Source organism: Camellia sinensis, chromosome 5 (genome assembly GCF_055761805.1).
Source record: "Camellia sinensis isolate YWXY chromosome 5, ASM5576180v1, whole genome shotgun sequence".
Lineage (NCBI taxonomy): Eukaryota > Viridiplantae > Streptophyta > Magnoliopsida > Ericales > Theaceae > Camellia > Camellia sinensis.
The window spans coordinates 179,940,051-179,961,827 of record NC_138965.1 but is presented as its reverse complement, the minus strand read 5'-3'; the positions used below and the strand labels follow the sequence as shown (position 1 = coordinate 179,961,827).

Here is a 21,777-nt window from a genome sequence, read left to right as displayed (position 1 = left end):
AAGTGATTCTTCATTCTTAAAAAAATGAAAAGAAAATATTAAAACTACGTTCTTCTTTTGTATGCGTTCTGACGTTAAAAAATAGTCTAATAATACGGATCCAAGCATATAGCAAACCCAACAATTCCAATCTTATTGTCATCCACTTTAGTCAAGCTAAATCTCAACCAATGTAATAATATTAGCAATATTAATATCATGAACAACATGAGTATCTGAAAATTATTTTCTTGTTCCCCAATAAAATATATATATATATATATATATATATAAACTGTAACGGAAATTAATTTAAGTATGCAAATTCAAATCAGACATATGATTGCAATGTGATAAGGTATCTTATGTCTCATCACCTCCCAAAATTTGTCTATAATCTTGTGTCTAGTTATGTCCACAATAAACTATACCACTATTTGAATTAATTTAATTATGTAAATTCATATAAAAACCTAAGGCTCTTATCAATTAGATTTTATAAAGTTATACCTTAATTTATTTAAAATACAGCCAGTAGTGTCGTCCCTTTGATTCGGTCATTATTAATCTGTTTATTTGAACAAAAAATATTAGAGAATGTTTTTATATATTTTTTGACATTTGTTGCAATAGGAAACTAAAGTTCAATGAAAATGTTTTTCATAATTAACGAAAAATAAATTTATTTGGATGGAAAGGTTTTTTACTTTTAAAAAAGGAAAAAAAAATTTCAAACTAAAATCATACTAATATCATGGATGTTTTAGAAGTGAGTTTCTTTTTATAAGTTTTTTTAGTTGTAGAACATTATTGAAGAATTTTTTTTTTGTGTTTGGAAAGATAGTTAGATTTTTTTGTGGTTGAATGTGATTTTTGTGAGAGAAAAAGTGAAATAATTATGGGATTTGATGTGATATTTTGTTTGGATAGTTTTTTTTTTTTTATTTTGTAACCAATTTGTCTTTTAGTAAAAAAATAAAAATAAAAAACCAAAACACAAACTTCCCAAACACCACCATCATTACACTACCACACTGATAAGCAAGAACAACAGAGACCACCCAATCCGCAGCTACACAATGGAGATATCATGCATATTAGTGTGGATCTTAATTTTCTCAGTCAAATATCAAATTATATATTTTGTAGAATTATTAATCTCAATGCCATGTTTGTCCAAACAAACATGACCTTAACTCTTTCAAACTCCACTTTGCTTGATGACCTCTTGTTCCACTTGACCTCAACTTTCATCTAACCCCCATTCTATTTCTGCATAACAATACGACTTAACTACTAAAAAATGGAAATAAAAAAGAAAATAAAAATTCATGATTTCAAAACTTGCTGAATAATTGACAAGAAAGTACCAAATGTCATACTCTTTCACTATTAGCATGTTGAGCTTTATGTGAAATGCTAGGTTTCCCTGATTATCAAATTCAGACCCTTTCAAAATGGTAATTTATTTATCTTTTACAATACATAGGAGGGAAATTGAGGGAAGGGGAAGCTGCATGGTGGAAGGGTAAGACTTGAACCGGAGCATCCCGGTAAGAAACCATGGAGAAATTGTAGCAAGCAACAACTTTGCTTCCTTTACTTGTCTCCAGTGTCTAAAATGGAGAACACAAACCCTGCTCTTTCTGTCAAGAACTAAGCTTCAGATGAAATAATGAACAGGGTAATAAAAATCATTGGTGGAAAATAGCACAAGAACAAAAAGAATAAGCTTGACTTGAGATCAAACTCCTATTCAGAAGAAGTAACCGAAAGAAATCCTAGTCGGAAAATATTTTTCTATTTGAAACGAGATCCGGGAAAACAAATAGGACCAAAAGAATGCTAGTCAGAAAATATTTTTCTAAGTAAAATGACTAAAAAGAAACACTATACTATATATATAATATACACAATCTTGGTGTTATTAGAGCATAGAGAAGTAAATAAAAAACCTGTTTGCTCCCCATATATCACACATACACAGCAAAAAGATTGAGGAATCCAAGTTTCTATAGGGAAAAGAAAAAAGGATTGCAGCATCATATGGTTGCAGGATTATTGTCATCAGCTGACTTAGCAATAACCACTGCAAGCTGCTCTCCCGCCAAGGGCTCATCAAGATGAACCCGAGCAAAGTCGTTAACTATTGCTTCTCTATCCTTGAAAATAATCTCCTTCTTTTCCTCCTCAGCCTTTTCAACTTTCTCCTTTGTCATAGTGCTGACATCCTCAGCTGCCTTTGTAACCACACTGAATGCGTTTGAAAACCATGAAGCTCCTGTTGATACGTAAGGATTGCTCATCATAGCAGTCCCTGCACTGCTAGCCTTCTGCTCAGCAGCTGCAAAGGCTGATTTCGTCTTTTCAGTCACTTGGAACTTCTCATCCATCTCCCTCACCTTTTCATTCACCACAGCTGTTCCTATGCTTATCTTCTCAGTAAACCCCATCTTGCGGTCAATGGAAGCAACTGTAGCAGATGCATTTGCTGTCAAGTGGTGCTGCTCACCAAAAGATTTTGCCTTATTTAGGGTACCCTTTCCTAAGATGAAGCCCTTGGCAAGCATGGTGCTCACCACATCCTCAGCCTTTTCAACAGTTGAACCGCTGGGACTTGAATTTGTCTCCTTCTAAAGGGAAAAATAAGAGACAAAAGAAAAGAAAAAAAAAAAAAAACCATACACAAAGAGGTTCTTGTATAAAGAACAAAAACAACATTTCTCTTCGTCTTATCTAACTTCTTCCATTTAAAAGAAAATTTGCATGGGGCTCAATGTGATTCAGTCTTACCGTTACATGTGAATTGTGATGAGGTGCCACCAAAACCATAGTGGTCCTACAGATGTCTTAGGTCATGTTTAAATTTATTTCAAATAACATATTTCATTGGTTTAACAGAAAATGGACATGTATAGTGACCAATTTTATTTCAATTACTTTGCTACACGCAAAGATGAATGGTTCATACATGATTTCAGTTATCCACAAGGCACAGGTTGATATGCATCTATACAAGTAGGTTATTTTTATACTGTTGTTTCATTCCAGTGTAACGTGTAATAATTGTACCTGTACATTTTAAATAGATGGGTTATCTTAAAGGTTGCCTCTCTTAATCACCAAAAGGTGGGTGTCTAAGATCCACAGACATGAACATGAACACGAACATGTGTCAAAAACTGAAGAACATGATACATGAGGGACACATGCAAAATATATAGGTTCATATATATATTACATGACATATTTATGAATATCCCATTTAAACATAATAAAAAAATGTAATATAATATTAATTCCTATGTTTAAAGGAAGAGAGATTAATACATATAAATCTATATTGTTTTTTTTCTTTTATTAATATATCCTCCAAGTTATTTTGTTCAAAATTATAATGTGTTTCATGTCTTTCCAAGTAATGGACATGTGTGTCCCCCTTATAAGTTTACCTGGTTTCAAATATATAATCACTTTCAAAGTTTTCTAGGTTGTTTTCTTCACTGATTAAAACATCAGAGAGTTTGACCCGTTTTTGGTTGCTGCTGCAATCAGCAGAAGGTTTTGACCATCAAGACATGAACAACAACTAGCAAACCTGTGACATTAAGATTGTGTTTGGAACTAGGATTTGAGTGGGGATTAGTGGTGGGAAAGGAAAAAATAAGGGAAATGTGACAAAAATACAATTTCTATTTTATTTACTTTGCCTTCCTATTTCTTTTCTCTCTACAAATCCTTCAAGCAAACACAGCCTAAGGAGGGGAGTTTTCAGTCTTGTACAATTACCACCATATCACACCTTGATCATCGAGAAGTTTTCCTATGTCATTCATTTCCCTCTTTTAGAGTTATTTATTTTGTTGTTATTGTCACCATCATTATTATTTTTTCTTGTTCTCTGATAATTTTCTTTGGTTTTATATCCTTCTAGGAGTAAAGCGACTAGGGTTTCCAAAAAACTACAATGTGGGCCTCAGGATCAGGTAAGTAGGTCCATGACCAATTTACGTGGCATTAGCCCATTCAACTTCTTTTACATTCGCATTATCTATAAATTTTCAGAATGAATAGATAGAACAGTATTATAAAAACAGATACCAAAGTATTATTTTTAAAAGTCGTGGTACGTACAGGGGTTAGCGGAGGAGCATCAGGGGGCAGCTGGTAATTCTCAACCCATGTTATAGAGACTGAAAGATCGGCTATTGTGGATCCCTGAATCAAAAAGGCCAAAAATATAAAAATATAAAATAAATCTAAGGGTTAATAGAAATTTTGAAACAACACCCATTTGCATAAAAAATATTTCTAAAGATTGGGAAGCTTACACATCCAAGCTTCCCATCAGGAGGCTTAAAAAACTGTTCAGGTGAGACCTTGCGGTTCACATGACAAAAAATTTCCAAGGAGTGAGCCCCTAACTGAGAATTTTTTCTACGCAAGTAAAGTTTTGTTATTTTCTTTTCTTTTTGTATTTTTCTTACTATGTCTTTGTTAAACTGAATATTTTAGAAATTTCCTAATTTTACAAAATATGAGGCATATGTTTCATGCATTAGGGTTTCATGCCTTCCCTATACATTTGATTTCTACAACATTGTGCAGAACTGCATCGTTCAGCCAAAATCTTTTTATTTTAAAAGAAAAAATTTGGGATCAAGACTGATATAGAAATCAATTGACATACTGTCAAAAGCATAGCTGTATCTGCTCCCTGTGATTCCTTGAAGGTAACATATGCAAGCTGATATGTTTCAGTTTCCCTGCAGAACGTGCCACAAACTTTATTGAGCATTGATTATGCAAGAAATTTAACACTGGGTAAGTCAAGAGAGCTGACCTTTGCATTTCAACATACTGAATATCACCAGAAAAAGAGAAGAATTCCTTAATATCCTTCTCAGAGGTAGCTAGTGAGATATTACTGACTTTAACTGTTCTTGCCTATGAAATAAAAAAAATAATAAAAAATAAGAGTAAAAGAATAGCTACGTACATGTAATCACTAAGAAAATGTGATTACGGAAAAGAAACATTCAAATTGCATTAACTGAATTTTGAATGGGGCATGGTTCTTGCCACTTGCAAAACAAAATTTAAAGAAATCAAAACTGGTTAAACGGGCAGATAATAGATTCACGCAAGACAGAATCTCAGTCACTTCAACAAAGTCCAAAATTCTGTGTTCATCATCTTGGTGACATAAAATTATTATTACCATTACCACTATTATTGTTGTTGTTCTTAAAGAGATGAAAAACATATCCAAATATAGGAATTTAAAGACAAAAGTGTAGTCATTCACACTGATACCCAGTTCATAAAAAGCAGTTCTTATAAGCACCAACTAGTGGTTTAGTCATTCACACTGATGTCCAGTTTATGAATAAAAAGAACTTATAAGCACCAACTAGTGTGCACTTTTAGTAAGCATTTTCCTCACATCTGAAACGTTAATTGTCCAGTTTGGAGTACTGCTTGGTGGTGCATCTGTTCCAATCTTTGAATTGGTATGATCCATGGGGACCTGCACATCACAGACCCAATTAGGTTCTTCTCAGGGAAGAAATAACACAAAAGTGCACAAACTTACATGTAAATGACACAGTCGGAAGTGGATACATCATACATGATTTACATTAACACTCTGACTAGCCATACTTGAAAATGATGTAAAGGGGTAAAAAAGTGCAAGTAACCCTGATAGACTACAATGCTTAGTACATACTGCAGTAATGCATCAAGACTAACTGAAAATTCATTTTCAAGGATAAATCCAAGTGACAGTATTGGAGAGCAAAGTGATGATTGTTGGGCCCCTTTCCTAAGGTCTTAAATTTTTGGGACTACTGGTGATTATCTAATAAGGTGCCAAACCACAAGTTAATAAAGGTCTTAGGTTCAAGTTCTCTATATGCATTTGTTTCCTTGTTTGCATTTTGTTTCTCCACATGTTAGGATGTTTTCATCTCCACATGCAAGACGGGATTGCACATGAGGAGGGTGTCAGAGAGCTCAATATGCATTGTTGGGCCTCTTTCCACACAACTTGACCTTTTGGGATTATTAGCGATCTAACAAAAGTAACATATAAGGTTGAATTCATCAATAAGCTAGGTGTTATATGAGCAGGCCCTCGAAAAGTTATATGTCATAATAAGTTGATAGCATGCATTATGAGATACAAATAAAAAGTAAAATAAAAGCTATAAATTATAAAATTTATAAAATTATAATCTGTAAATCACTTAAATATACTAATCAATTCAAACATTCTGAATTCCATAATTTCATTCATATTCCTTATGCTAATGAAATAAAGGAAAAACATTTACCTTAATAATCACTTGATTTCAAGAATCAGGGCCTAAAATGAATAGATGAGAGTAGAATCCAATCTTTGTTGAACAAATCTAACCTAAAACAGAGTAGAAATAAGTTGAACATTAAAAAAATCTACCTACATTCAGCTGAAAAAATAATGATTTTTTCTTTTTTAATCTTACCTTGCTTGGCAACTTTGGGTTGAAGATCAAGAGACCAAAGTTACAGATTTGAAGACTAAATCTTGCAGATGTAAGAGTTTTTCAGACGCCTACACTCAGTTTTCTGAGAAACAAAATAGATTGGAAGGGACAAACAACTGATAAATAAATAAATCTTTTAAAACAATTTGTTGTCTAAAGTGATATCGTAGCGGCCCATCACATTGTAAATTTACTTCTCCCTGCTAAAGAAGCAGATAGCAGTATCGGGAATAGGCAAAACCAATGGTGGTCGAAGTTTTAAACACTGGTTATGAGCATTCTTAAAGAGTAATAATTGTGAATTTGGCTTGTTCAAGTGGGTCATAGAATTTCTCTTTAGTTGCATTTTTTGATCTTTTATTTTGAAATTCAAATCGAAATAAGAAGATCACCAATTGGCTAAATACCAAGGATTAAAATTCTACTTTGGTGAGTTCTTTTGCTCATCTTGGAAATGGTAACAATTTGGGAACTTTTGGGAATTACAAGGAAATGGTACTTCACTAAAAAAATATAAAATACTAAAGAATGGTATTTCACTATTCTTTGAGGTCGTGTATAATATATAATACTAAAAATTATAAATTATTTTTCGACCTATCATAGTCGTACATGTATCGTGTTGTTTTAAATTTTGTTATATCGTCGTATCCGTATCCCATATCCCGTACCCGCATACATACTTCATAGGTCCTATATATGCCAAGGAAATCATAGATCATACATTTTGGATTTTCCTTTTGCTCCCATCAACAACTAGAAAATCAATATTTTTTTCCTCAAAAATACTTCACAAAACAACATTGAAACTTAATGGCTCTCTTCAATTTCAAAGAAGGAAAGCAAATTAATTCAATTTTGATAAGAATGAATGAATAAGGTTACAAAATAAAGAAATAGCAAAGAGATGGCATGTCAAAGTGGATAACTACATTCTAGAAGAATTCAACATTAGCCCTTAATTCTTGTTCATCCACAGCACAAAACTTTTCAGATTACCAAAGGAAACCCCATTTACAGCAACATACACATATTTACAACAGAAGAACAAAGCATCTGATCTGATTCAATACGCAATCTTGAAAAAAGGATAGTCTTTACGGAAACAATGGATCTAGAGAACCTCTTTTTATTTATTTATTAATTTTTTTATTTTTATCTATCTAATCTAATTTATGAAAATCAAAGAAACCAAGAGTCCATTGAGAAGACGAAGACGTACCCACATTTGAAGATTGCCCAAGGAATTCGCAAAATATTAGAAGCCCGAATAGAGAGAGAGAGAGAGAGAGAGAGAGGGATTTGTGGGTAGAAGATGAAAACTGAAATGGAATGCGTTAATGAGGAAGAGACATGTCTGGTGATTTTGTAACTGACTCCACGTGGGCAGGTATAGAATTTCACGGGAAGTTCGCGCTGTTTTTGATCAATCAATTTAACACCCTGTTTGGACAGCAAGAATTATGTATCTTTTCTTGAGTAATACCACAATACAAACTCAAATTTATTAATTCATAAATTAACCTCCACCACACTTCACATAGATTTTATATTACACAAATTAATCTCCAACACACAATCACTCTCTCAAAAAATTCTGGGTAGGTAAGTGTGGTTTCCAAACTTTTCTATCTTTTTTAGAAGGTAAGAATATATGTATTTCCTCCGTCCCAAAATAATGATTCCTTTTGAGAAATTTATAAGTTTTTTTTGATAGTTCAATCATTATATTTTTAAAATGTTAATTTTTTAAAATTACCCTTTGATAGTACATTTTTTTAAAAATATCAATTGCCATAGTTGTACTTTTTGTGTTATTAATGAATTTAAAAGAAGGACAAAATAGTAAATTTATATTATTTTATTTCTTGATTTTTGAAAATAGACTAATATTTTGAAATAATAAAAAATAGAATAAGAGATATTTTGAAACGGATAGGGTAACTTTTTATCTCTTCTGTATTGTATTTAAAGGGTAGCTTAGGTATTATGAATTTTTTGTAAAGAATAATTTTGATTTCTCATGAAATCTCACCACTTTTTGTGAAAACAAAATTTAAGTCTTTGGCGAATTGCCTTTTTCATCATTTCTCTTCATTTTTCATTATTTCTTAACTTGTTAATCATTTAAACAATTGATAAGAAACCTTATTTTTTTCTATTTTTATTTTTATCTTGTCTTACTAAATCCCTCAATCCAAACAAAGTGTAAGAGTAATTATCCTATATGTGAAAATATAATATTTGTTGTGTGCTCCAAATAATATAGATTAAATTCTTATTACATAGTTTGAAAAACAACAATATTTGGTACACAAGCTAGAAAACACTATTGGAAGGACACACCACTATGTGATGTTCCTAATTCATGTGATAATTTTTGCTTAGTTTAGATTTAAGAGGTATCTAGTGGGAAGTCCTATTTTATAAAATTATTTGAGATAATTAGATTTTGCATTCTTACATTTTATGTCAAATCTCATGAACAATCCAGTTCGAGAGAGACAAAAGCTTCGATTCTTCAATGAAAACGCATTAATACAACGAGAAGTAACAAGATTTTTACCATACGTTTCTATTCTGGCCTCCCAAATCCTTTTACAATCCATAAAAGAAGCTTTTATTTCTTTCAATTCTTAATTTTGGAGAACTTTGCCTTGTCATTCGACCCATTTCAATGAAATGATTGATTAATACTTTCTCTCTACTTTCAAAATTAATTTCCAAAACTTTTGCAACTTGAAGAGCACACTCGGCTTGATCGAGATAGAAGATTGCTTACTCCACAAAACCTTTTATTACAGTTGTGAATAGAGTAGAAGAAGAAATTGAAGATTCGAAGGCCAGATCATTAGAAGAAGATAAGGATTGTGCTTTTGAAATCTTTCCAAACATCGTCTGGAAAGCTTAAAGAGAAAGGCCAAAATCGTCTAATGCTTTATTTGACTTACACTTAATTTGGATGATTAATGAGGTGAGTAATAGTGAAAAATAAAGAGAAATTGTGAGAAAGTCAAATTATACCAAACTTAAGTTTTGTTTTTCATCAAAAGCTGTGAGATTTGATTAAAAACAAAAATCACTCTTTTAATCATATTCTATTCAAATAAGAAGGTAAGAAACCATAATTATTTTTATTGTTTTCTCATCTAATGAGAAATTCTCATCTCACAGTCCAAACTTTAGTGTTGGCCTTCTTTCCTTTCACATTTTTTGGAGCAATGGGCTGGAAGGGTTGATTTTGATGGCCCAGATGAAGAGGGGCTCACAAATTTTAAAGTTGGCCCGTTAAAATCTTGACTTGGTCCAAATCAAGACTTTTACCTCTAAGATGGTGGTCCAACTAGTCAATAGGTAACAAGCCCATCTTGCACATCTTGCAAGGCACCAAGGATCCTCTAGAGTGAAATTTTTCTAAAGTTTCCTAGAGTACTACAATGTGTGATTGAGATTTACTGGCAAGTCACATCAGAAAAATTGATGTGACTTGACAGTAAATCTCAACCACACAATGTAACACTCTAGGAAACTTTAGAGAAAAATCACTCTAAAGGATCCTTGCTCCTTGCAAGGAGGGAAAAAAACTCGCTACATGCATGACTGTGGGAATCCAAAGAGGGGGCTGCTCTTATTTAAGAACCCATCACCACCACCACGCATGGGTGCTCACAAACCAATAAGTTGTTGTCTCTCTCTGGGTTGTCTATCTGGAGAAATGCATCAAGATTTCAATTGTGCAGAGACTACAATAATGGTTTCCACTTTATTATTAATCTACAATGATTTAATTTGATAAGTATTAATTTTTGATTAGTTACAGGCTCACTAATAAAAGATTTACTATCCTTATCACATCATTGTAAATGCATTTATGAGTATAAAATATAAATATATCATTATTGATTCAACAATCACTCTTTTCGAATTTCAATTTTATTAAAATTCCCGGACTTAACACCCTCTTGAATTCGTCAAGTAAAAGGTCTACACATATTGATCATTCTCTATGTTCTATTTTCAAGTTTTGTCTTAAAGAGTCACCAGTCTCATCCCTTCTCTCACTTTCTATGTGTAAGTATTCTCTTATATCCTAATCAATATGCTAAATATTAGGGTGGCATTTGGTGATTGAGTTGGGTTGGTTTTTTTAGCTAAATTAGTCACAAAAAAAATAAAATAGGTTAAAAAGTCAACAAAATAAAATGTCACATCTAAATCATAATCATTTTACTTTTTCTCTCAAAAAAAAGTTAAAAAAGTCAATTCAAATAAATATTTTAGCATTGGCTAAAATAATCAAAAAGCAAAATAGTCAACCCAACTTCTCATACGAAGCCTAAATTTTGGGAAAATTCTATTTCCACACACCTAATTAACTCAAGGCAAATCTTTTCTCAATACACATACCTATTAATTTGATTATCAATTAATTTTCTCAATCCACACACTTAAAGTTACAATTACATTATTCACTTATAACCATTGTACACACACCACTAACCTTTTTTCCATACTTTTGATTGATCCTACTTCCACATTAACCCACCCACGACCTTGAAAAAAACTTTGGTCTAAAATAAAATTTCCTTCATTGGAAACTTGCATAGGAGACCTCTATTGAACCTCTAGTTTTTCTGTTTTTTGGTCTTTTTTGTGATTGGATTATTGGGCCACTAGCCCCACTGAAATGCCAGTCAGTTATATGGGGTTCCAAATCAAAAATTGCATTTCTTACCCTGTTCTTCATCACTGAACAAAATGGAGCAAGGTTTTTGACTGGATTGTTTGTTCAAGACTTCCTCCATGTGTTCTTCATCACTGAACAAAATGGAGCATGGTTTTCTACTGGATTGTTAGTTCAAGCAAAGTGACAACAATGAAAAAATTAGAGTTTAATTTTTTTTAAATCAAATGTGTACATTGAGATTTTTTTATTCTTAAAAAATGTGTACATAATTTTTTTCTATATTATATTATGAGTGTTACTAGATTGTGGTCATTTTTATTTAGAATATAATTGTCATTAAATTAATATTTCATTAAGTGTGTGCCTTAAGTTAATTAGGTGTGCGAAAATAAAATTTCTCTAAATTTTGTTGACAAAAAGAATATTTAGAAAGTAATATACACTTCTGTTTCATTCTAAATGTAAATTTAATATGTCAACTACGTATTATTATTCTAAATAATTTTTTGTGTACGAGTTTGGGGTTCACAAGTTCACGCTACAACATATTTATGAATATTGGTAAGGAAAACGATATTAAAGTTCTAGATCCATTTTTTAATTTAATGTTGTGTAAATAATATGATTAGTTGAGAATTACAGAAGATATAAGAGAGTGTTACTTTTAATATTCTAATTAATTCTCAAATCACTGAACTTAAAAATTGAGTTTAATTTTTTATCTGGAATAATAATGCTCTATTGATAATAGTGTTTTTTTTTAAAAAAAATTTATGTTGTATATTTATTTCTATGTCTGTTTATATTTTGTGTCATTGTCATTTATGAGGCATGATAGAGACCCCCTTTAATCACCACTTTCACAACTCCCCACAGACACGTGGCGGGTGGTAATTGGAGGAGTAGAAAAAAAAAAAAGAACGAAAAGAAAATGTAACCAATGAAAGAGAGAGGGGGTCAAAGGGGATGGGAGGAAAAGGAGGCATGAAACATTTTTGGTCTTTTATGTGTGTCATATAGTTTCATCCTATGCATGTTTTTATGTGCTGTCAAGAGTCTTTTGAATTTTTCTTATACAAAAAAGTATTGTACAAGGTTCCAGGCTTCTACTGTATAACCAGTACAAATACATCAATGTATGCATGTACTCGAGTCATGTGAAATAAGTGGAAATTAAAGTGATAACAAAATTTCATGATAAATATTGGGATGGATAAACATAAAAAAATTATACTAAGTTTGTTAGCTTTATTATAAGATAATAAGTTTGTTAATTGATTTCACCTATGTAATAGGAAGTAGAAGGGTATGTTTGGTTTGGATTTGTAGAATGATTTTGGGAAAAAAATTTTAAAAAATTTATTTGGTTTGTAAATTTTTCAAAATAATTTTCAAAATCACTTTCTCTCTCTTACCTATCAATCAATCACTTTTTCTCTCTCCTCTCTCCTTCTTAATTACTTTTTCTCTCACACACATCTACTCAATTATAACAAAATATCAAATCATTCAAAACTGTCAAACTCCAAAACTACTTTTAAAATACACAACCAAACAAACTAAAAAAATTTCTAAACTCTTTCCTCAAAATAATTTTTAAAGATTACTCTCTCAAAAACAAACCAAACATACTCGAAATGTCTTTGAGTTGCTTGCCAAGTTTATTTCTATGTATTGGTTGCCCTTACTACCACTACAAGAATTAACACTTTTGCCGACCAAAAAATTGGTCGCTAAAAGCCAATTTTTGGTCGGCAAAAGTTATCCGCGGCCAATTTTTTTGGTCGCTACTTTGGTCGCCAATTGAGAGTCAGCAAAAGTAATTCGCGACCAAAATTTTGGTTGGTCGGAAAAAGTCGGATTTGCCGACTAAATTTTTGGTCGCTAAATATATCATTACCGCGACTAATTCATTTAGTCGCTAAAACACTTTGGTCGCAAAAAGTTATATTTTCCCGACCAAATATTTTAGTCGCCAATTGACACATTTCGCGACCAAAAAATTTGGTCGTCGAATTGGTCGTCAATTGTGACATTCGACGACCAAAATAATTTGGTCGCCAATTGTGACATTTCACAACCAAATATCTTAGTCGCCAATTGTCACATTCCACGACCAAAAAGTTTGGTCGCCAAAAGTCAAGGAGTTGCCGACTAACAATTTAGTCGCCAAAAGGTAAGGAATTGCCGACCAATGATTTTAGTCGCAAAAGTGTAGAATTTGCCGACCAATTTTTTAGTCACCAAATCTCTCTATTTTTTTTTTCTTCAGAACATTGAATTTTTGTTTTTAAACATTCAATCCAATATCGAACAAAATTCATTCAACCCAACCACAATTAAGGAACAATAACATTTAAAAAATTAAAAATTGCTCACAATTTCCGTACCACAATTAAGGAACAAAATCCATTCAACACAGCCAAAGAATTTAACATGTATACACCTTCAATAGTACGTAAAATCTATGATTTGGCAAAAACAATCACTAAAAATTCAATCTCAAACTACACTTTGCTCTCACCAAAAATTAAAAGAACAAAAAAATCAAAGAAAATAACAAGGTATGAGGCTATTACAATCTGCAATAAACATTCCAAGGGAGCAACAGTGGAGCCAGACCAGCTTCCAACTTCTAGCAGAGCAGACAGAGCAGACAGATCATTCCAATGGAGCAACACTGGAGCCAGATTACCTTCACAGACAGAACAGACCAGCTGCCTACCTCAGCGAGACTACCAATCTGCAAAGCCCAGCTTTCACCTTTCAAATATTGGTGACAGATTTACCGACATCTCAGTCCTAATGCCAAGAATAGCCTAAACATATCTGAGCAATTATTACAACACAGCAAAAACCAAGACTGTATTTGAACATATCAGCAATCAGCAACATAGCAACTCTGTTCAATAGGCAGCAGAGTAGACCTATGCAGCCACAGAGTCAACCATCATTAAGATCAGTAATGCCTCATGATTTAAGCCTCAAGATAGTAGCAGATAGGCCATACACACAAACAATAGCAGCATAGCTTGGTCAAGACGTCTACGAAGCAAAACTTAAAGTAATAACTAAGCTCTTCTAAAATCAATAAAATTAAGAGAGGAATCACAAGACTTCCAGAAGAGCCAAAACGAAAGGTGCAAAGTGCATCACTTTCAATCCATGTATATCCATTTGTAGGTCTTCAAAATGACACAATTTTACACCCTCCAAATGCACCATGTTAAGCACATTGATTGGAGTGTGTGTAGTTTCGTATGTTACAACATTAATTATCAAAAAAAAAAAAAAAAAAAACAAATTTCTTTTTTTCTTCTTTTTATCTGAAACTACAGGCTGAGAAATTTGCAAGAAAAAGAGACCTTCAGAAACAAAAATTCTATTGTTCATTTGACCAAAGAATGGCAAGATAAAGTTTTGGAATGACAATTAGAGGAAAGAATCCCCATGTTCCCTCTATCTGTATAGTTCAGTTCATTCCCTCCTTTGTGATAGATTTTTGTCATTTCTTGTCAAAATAATAACAATTATACAGAATATATGATTCAGCTTAATGACTATTTGGCCAACTGTTTCTAGGAAGATTAAATAACTTAGAACCATTCTAATGCACATTGTAGCAGAAGAGTCCAGATCCACTTCAACAAATCCTTCTAAAGTTCTAATAAAATGTGTTATCTCAGGAAGTTTAGAGTTTTTAAGAAACTGATAAAAGAATTGCCAGAACTGCCCAACCAATTATTATGAAAGACCTAGAAATATGACATACTCAAGACAAAACTACAAATTAACAATGATAAATTATAATGAGAAAGGTAATAAACAGAGACATACTGGACACTCAAGACAATAAAACTTGTGAGAAAAAGTAAAAGAACAAAAAAGAGACTCAAATTAGAAGAAGAAAAAAAAAAAAAAATTACACCATCCATTGTCAGACCAGTAGTGTTAACACCTGAATGGAGACCCATCATATATGGTGTAGGAGCATCAATATAGTTTTACTCCACTGAAAAACATTAATGGAATGCAGACATGCTTCAGCACAACAACAATCAAATAATGCATCAGTACTAGATAAGCACATCTAGTATTAACCCAAATTTCTTAGCAGCACTTTCTAGCTGTAATTAACAATCGATGTTGATGTCATATTACAAAGGAAAGCAGCATATATATGACAGAATTAATTTGTCCTTGACTACTATAAAATAATAGTCTGCAAAAACACCAATTCTTACCTGCCATCGAAATGGAATTGTTTCTTACTCTTCTCATTTAACTCCAATATCACATACTTTGAGATAATGTTCTCTGACTAGCAAATAAAAATAAATTAAAATTGTCAAAAAAACAGAGTCATGTTAGGTCTAAGAACTTTAACCTCTTTTTGTGTTTCGCTTGTATTTTGTACGGCAAGCATATTTGAAGAAATAATGGCTGCATAAAAATAAGCCTTCAGTTAGAAACATAAAATCAAAAAGTATACAAAATAACAATAGAAATAGATAAAGAACTGAAAAGTTAAGCCCATCATCATGAATGGCATAATTAAAAAGACACTGCAGCCAAATATCTGAGGGGAATGTTGATGAAATTTGTGTGGCCAAAAAAACAATGCACTAGCTAAACATTGAAGACATTGTCACCACCACTACACCAGACCATGGGACTAGAGCAATGATGTACATTGGCAAACTGCCTAGCATCAATCATGATGACCATATCTTGTAAAAAATATACCAAACTCCAATTATATCAAATCAAACAACAAAAAGAGGAAAATTTTCATTACATTTCTACCAGTACGACGTTGAAGAATATTGTAAAGTTCTACAGGCTTGCAGTATATTGAAAGGCTCTACTCATCTGCAATTTCCTCTTCTGGACATAAATGCAAACGAGAATAAGAGTGCATGTATTCAATTTTGTTTTGCTTTTTAGCTGGTGTATATATAAAATAATAAAAATAAAAAATTGTCAATTTAAATAGGGGAAAAAGATGAAGAACCACTCCAAGTGTGAATCCTTAGTCATTTATTTAGGACAAGCTACTTAATTATTTAGACAGTACTAAAAACATAAATAACATGAACTAAAAGAGAATATACGCGGTTTCACGAGCCACTAATGCTGTGTTTGGTTGGAGTTTTTGAGGTGGGATTTGGAAAAGGAATGAGAAATGTAATCCTATTTATGTTTGGTTATAATAAAAAATATATGGGAAAAGAAAGGGGGTGAGAAATAAATAAAGAAATAGGATACCTTTTAGGACATCAATTCTATTTTATAACCAACACAATCAAACATAGTTGGGATTTAGAATTCTATTAATTCTTTCTCCTTTTCCTTTCATTTCCATTTCCCTTCCCAAATCCCCCAACCAAACACAGCGTAAAGGTATGCCTGGCATTCTGGTCAGTCAATGTTGAAATATAAATTCATAGCTATCTCCTCTGTTCCAAGGTTAGTAATCACTAGCCACCCAAATTATCCTTAAAAAAATTTCACTCACTCAAATGCACACCCCCACACTCCTAAAAACCAAAGGCACCTTGTCCCTACCTTTCCCTTTCTTCAAACTCTGAATTGTACATAGAATAATCTCTTATCGAGGCTGATGAGCTGATGGAGCAATTTTTAAATTATTATTACAGCAATTCATATCTATTAAGCGAAAGCACTAAAATAGAATACACTAAAATAAAATAGAATACCATAATTTCTGCCTTATGTCCCCTCAACAAAACCATCAAAGTTCTCAAATAGAGCTTCCTTGCCCCCTATGGGACCATTAATTCCATATCAAAGCCAGCCCATTCTCTTACAACTTAAAAGGGATATCTCTCTCTTGTCTTGTGGGTTTTCGAAAGACTATTGATTAATTGTCCCTCTTTTGTCTCTTGTTTTGGTTCATGGTTCCTCAAGCCAACCCCCAAAAATCTAAACACAAATATCAATATCAACTAACAATCAGCACATACAAGTATCGATAGTACTTTATTACTTTCGCTACCAAGTCATCTTGGTGTATAATAATTAAGATCCAATCAATTAACATAACATGAAAGTACCAAATATCAGCAATCATTTCTTATTCGTAGCCTACACCAAAAACTCACAAAGATAATTTCCGTAACAATGCAAGCTTGTGTATTCAAAGATTAGAAATTACCTTCACAAAGAGCAAGCTTAACCTTCCTCCCTTGCAATGTTTGAAAGCAAAAAGCTCGTATATATCAATCTCTGCTATGTGATTCATGGAGCCTATATGTGACTGTGAATCTTAAATGCATCCCCATTATCACATTAAAATGCTTATGAAATCTAAAGAACAAATCATGAATGTTCATGGAATATTTTTTTTCTTTTTTAATTGGTAGAAAAATATGAAAAGAATTACATTCGGAATTATAGTCCAATAGTTGTAAAAACTCTAAAAACCAATCTAATAACTAACCAAGTTAAGAAAGGACACCATAATGAGGATATAATAAACAATACAACAAAGACTATCATAATTATTAAATTTAACATTAAATATTGCATAATTAAATTAAATATGATACGATGAGATATAATACAATAGAAATAAAGACAGGAAATGGATTGTCTGCTCTTAACAAATAAAAATAAGCTTTTTAATTCTAAATTAAAGAATTCAAAATGAATCAAATCTTTCCCAAGGTAGATACATTTGATCTTCATTTAGAAAAAAATAAAATTAGTAATCTTACTATTAAGTATAAAGCTTTTCCCACGCTCTATTTATATGCAACATATACAAATTTTTCCTACCAACTTTTCATCCAATCACCAAGAGAAAACAAGCATTAAAAAGTGCCTAAGGAGAGAAAATTTGTAATCTGCTCCACATTTGTTGGTGTGTAGGTTAAATTAGCTTTTGGTGTGGAGACTAAAGCAACAATAAAAGGTGGTATTCTATTCAACCATAACTACATGCCTCCAATAGAAAAGCAGTGGCCTAACCACAAGGAAAATTCAAGCATACCAATAGAAACAAAGAACAGAGCAAAAAAGGAAAAAAGAAGAACATTGAAACCCCCTTTATGCAAAGATTAATAATTAACATTTTGTCATAACTCAATTTGAACACAAAACAACCTACAAAAAAGCTGAGAAAATTTTCATCTTCTTATAAGGAAATTCCTTTTTCATACAAATTTGTGCCCATATTGTTTATCAACAGAAAAATTGAAACTAGACGTACAAGAAAATTAGTCCATAGAAAATTCTATCACAGTGAAGTAGATATAAATTCTTCATAGATACAAACTCTAAACTTGAAATTGAAATGGAATGCAACGTAATAATAGAGAGAAAAGGTTAATAACATAAAATATTTTTTATGATTTTAATAGCAAAACCAAACATATTTAGGTGAAATCGTTGTGAAGTTCAAGAAGAAGAGATCAAATTGTTCAGGTGGGAATTTATTACCTAGGTTAGAGGCCAAGAGGTTGAAAGAGAAGCAATTGATCATCTGTATCACGAAAAAGACGTCGAACTCGATGAAAACAATTTCCTTCTGATCACGTAAAATCTATCAGATTAATATATATGCAGATTAATTATCTGTAGTCTTCCTTCTGATCACGTAGCAGATATATATATATGCAGTTTGTGACAAAATTGAAGGAGAGAGAGAATGATGCAGTTCAGTGAATCAATTTCCTCCAAACCATTGTTCGATCAAATATGAAATTGGTATCTCATTTCTCTCTAGAAGTACGAATTAGTTACCTGGTGAATGAGAGAGGAGAGATCGGAATGGACGAGAAGGAGGCGATCGATGTCGTCGTTTTCGATTGATCTTTGTTCATAGGAAGAAAATTGATGCCGATGGAGAGAAAGGAAAGAGAGAGAGAGACATCAAATCTGGGTTCTTTCTCAACAAAGGAAATTGATTACTAGAGATCCAATATTAGGAGAAACTTATTACATATCACCATATTAACCCAAATTACCCCAATCTAGGTTCGATTGATGCATCAACAGTGTAAAGTAGAAAATTATTGGCGATGGCGATTTGCAGCGGTGGCGACGTGCGACCGACGTGAGCAATGGTGGTGAGGGACTTCGGTGAGCTAGAGAGAGTGGGCACCAATTGAGAGAGAGAACACAGAAAGAGAGAGGGGCGGGCCAACATAGAGAGACACAGATTAGGGCTTTTTTTAGATAGAGACAAGGGAGATCAGGGCTTTAATTTTTTTTTTTCTGAAATTCAATTTCCGCCCCACGTTTCAAATTTCCCCCCAAACTTTTGGCAACCAAAAGATCAAATTTGTCGCAAAAACAGGTTCTTTCGCCGACAAATTTTTTTAGTCGCCAAATCTCAATCAACGGCGACTAAAATATTAGTCGCTAAAAGTACTAATTTGGCGACTAATTTTTTTTGGTTGCTGAAAATAAGTTTTTCGCGACCAAATTTTTGGTCGCCAAAAAATATGTGACCTTCCGCGACCAAATTTGTAGTTGGTCGGCAAAAGTATACCACTTTCTGTGACCAACTCATTTTTTGGTCGCCAAAATATAACCTTCTGCGACCAATAATATTTGGTCACCAAAAATAATGATCATTCGCGACTAATTAATATTTTGTCGCCAAATGTCATTTTTTTGCGACCAAAATTTTTTTGGTCGGCAAAAGTGGTCGCAAAATGTGTGAATTCTTGTAGTGTACTCACAGTACCTCAAAGTTAATTTTTTTTTTTTTAAATAACTATAATTGAAGTGCTAGTGGATTTAATTATTTCTAGAGAGTCCTTCTTAGGTGCATATGAGTTCATGAACCACTGAATTTTAGAGGTGTTACCTAGATTCGATCCTTTTAAAGAAATTCCTAACTTCGTTTGAGGACTTAAGACATTAGTTAAAAAGTTTTAAAAAAAAAAATTATTACAAATTATTGCATCATTCTTTTTATTTTTTTAAATATTTTTTCATAAAAATTAAAAAATTAACTAAAATAGTCCACTCCTAAAAGAGTTATTATCAGTAGAACAACCAACTTTAAATTATGTTTTGATTGATGAGATATAGTATCGGTGTGGAAAGCACATCATCCTCTGCATGTTAAGAGTCAATATTTGAATGTTTTCGAAAAATTGATGTTGCAAAAGACTGAATGCTTCTACTGTGACCCATATATAGATAAATAACTATTGCTATCAAGTCATGTTGAACATGTGAAAAATAAGGAAAAAGTTAATTTCAAGAAAGAATTGTCTTTACTTGTTTGTGGAGACATATTTTGTGAATGACGACACGTGACTAAGGTGACATCGGAGTGATAGCCGAGGTGCCACGTGTCTTGGTCATATTGCCGAGGTGATCTTGGAAAAGCCGAGATTATCTCCAGAGATATCAGAATCTGAGATGAGCGGATAAAAAACAAAAGTCCTAAAATAGGGGACGACCTCAGTTTGGATAAAGATAAAGCTCTTAGGGAGTTTTATCTCTATCTAGCTGAGATGAGCATTGAGCCAGAGTCCATTGAAGCTAGGCTTCTACAGGGATCAGGTTAGTGCTGGCTATAAAAGTAAGGCACCCTCGTAGGTCTAAGGTACACTTTTTGTATTCTGACTTGTGAGTTAAGCACTATTTGCTATCTTTAAGAGATAACTGAGTACTGACTCGATCGTCGGAGTGTCCCCAGGTGGACAAACCACCGCCGGAGTCTTATCTTTCTGTGACAGGTTGTTCGGGCCCAATCTATTCTGTCTGTGCTCTCCTGCTGAGTTCCTATTTGGCAGTGTGGTCGGAAATTAGCACCCACAATTTGGCGCCGTCTGTGGGAACGTATGGAGAATAGATGGCTAATAACGGGCAAAAAGAGAAGATTGAAGACGACATCCCTAATGGGAGTCGCAAACACACCGATCCTAATGTAGGGGAAGAGACTTGTAATGAAAAACCCCAGAAGCAGAATCCCGGGAAAAAGGACATCGACCAAGAGGAAGACATTCCAAAGAAGGCAAGCCGAGACGAGTATTATAACAAAAGCGACCTCCAGGTATAGAAAGATAGATGCTTGAAGAGGGACGGCGAGATGAAAGAGATTGCAAACAAATTGGCAAACCTACAATCGGTTGTCAATTTCATGATGCAAAACAACGTCATGTAGCCACTGTTCCTATTGGAGGACACGTCAATTCCAGCGGCTAAGAACGATGCCCAGAAAGGGGGGCAAAAAGCAATCCTTGCAGTCCCTCAACATGACAGGGCAAAGAAGCATTCTTATCGGCTTTCACGGGGCGTCGGGCGGGGAGAATCAATGAGAGAAGAGTCTCAGAAGACACCTCGTGCCAAGGAAACTTATGCCAAGGAACATTGGCATGTTCAGGGGAAGAAGCTTTGTTTTGACACGACGAATTGAGGAAGGTCCAAGAGGACTCATAACAACACCGGGAGTAGCGCACCAAAAAGGCTAAAATCCGTTGACAGTCGAGCTCTTAGACGGACTAAGGAGGATTTGAGGGACTACCTCTAGAGGAAGTGACAAGATGCCGAGGTCACATCTCCGGTCAAGCCGAGAACGCCGTTCTCAGTAGAGCT

At 33.2% G+C, this 21,777-nt stretch overlaps 1 protein-coding gene and 1 long non-coding RNA gene across 29 annotated transcripts; both read right to left on the bottom strand.

The window, feature by feature from the left end:
• Positions 1–1,838: 1,838 nt before the first annotated feature.
• On the bottom strand, positions 1,839–7,848 carry LOC114308369 (binding partner of ACD11 1). Of its 2 annotated transcripts, XM_028253941.2 has the most exons (8): positions 7,732–7,848; positions 6,489–6,591; positions 6,318–6,400; positions 5,426–5,509; positions 4,823–4,926; positions 4,670–4,745; positions 4,114–4,197; positions 1,839–2,612 (listed from the first exon to the last, which is right to left on the bottom strand). In XM_028253941.2, exons 4-8 carry the CDS (start codon positions 5,501–5,503, stop codon positions 2,022–2,024), a joined length of 933 nt encoding a protein of 310 aa, XP_028109742.2. In that variant the 5' UTR covers positions 5,504–5,509; positions 6,318–6,400; positions 6,489–6,591; positions 7,732–7,848; the 3' UTR covers positions 1,839–2,021. The 2 variants fall into 2 exon arrangements, with proteins under 2 accessions (XP_028109742.2, XP_028109741.2); XM_028253940.2 differs by lacking the exons at positions 6,318–6,400; positions 6,489–6,591 and having other exon boundaries at positions 7,732–7,835.
• Positions 7,849–13,591: 5,743 nt separating this feature from the next.
• On the bottom strand, positions 13,592–19,403 carry LOC145791018 (uncharacterized). 27 transcript variants are annotated; one of them, XR_014330605.1, is made up of 5 exons: positions 18,964–19,403; positions 18,661–18,703; positions 17,375–17,484; positions 15,584–15,639; positions 13,592–14,123 (listed from the first exon to the last, which is right to left on the bottom strand). It is a non-coding gene; the product is annotated as an uncharacterized LOC145791018 (long non-coding RNA). The 27 variants fall into 27 exon arrangements; XR_014330607.1 differs by having other exon boundaries at positions 17,375–17,466; XR_014330614.1 differs by adding an exon at positions 15,995–16,083 and having other exon boundaries at positions 13,592–15,639; positions 18,661–18,763; positions 18,964–19,402.
• Positions 19,404–21,777: the final 2,374 nt, after the last annotated feature.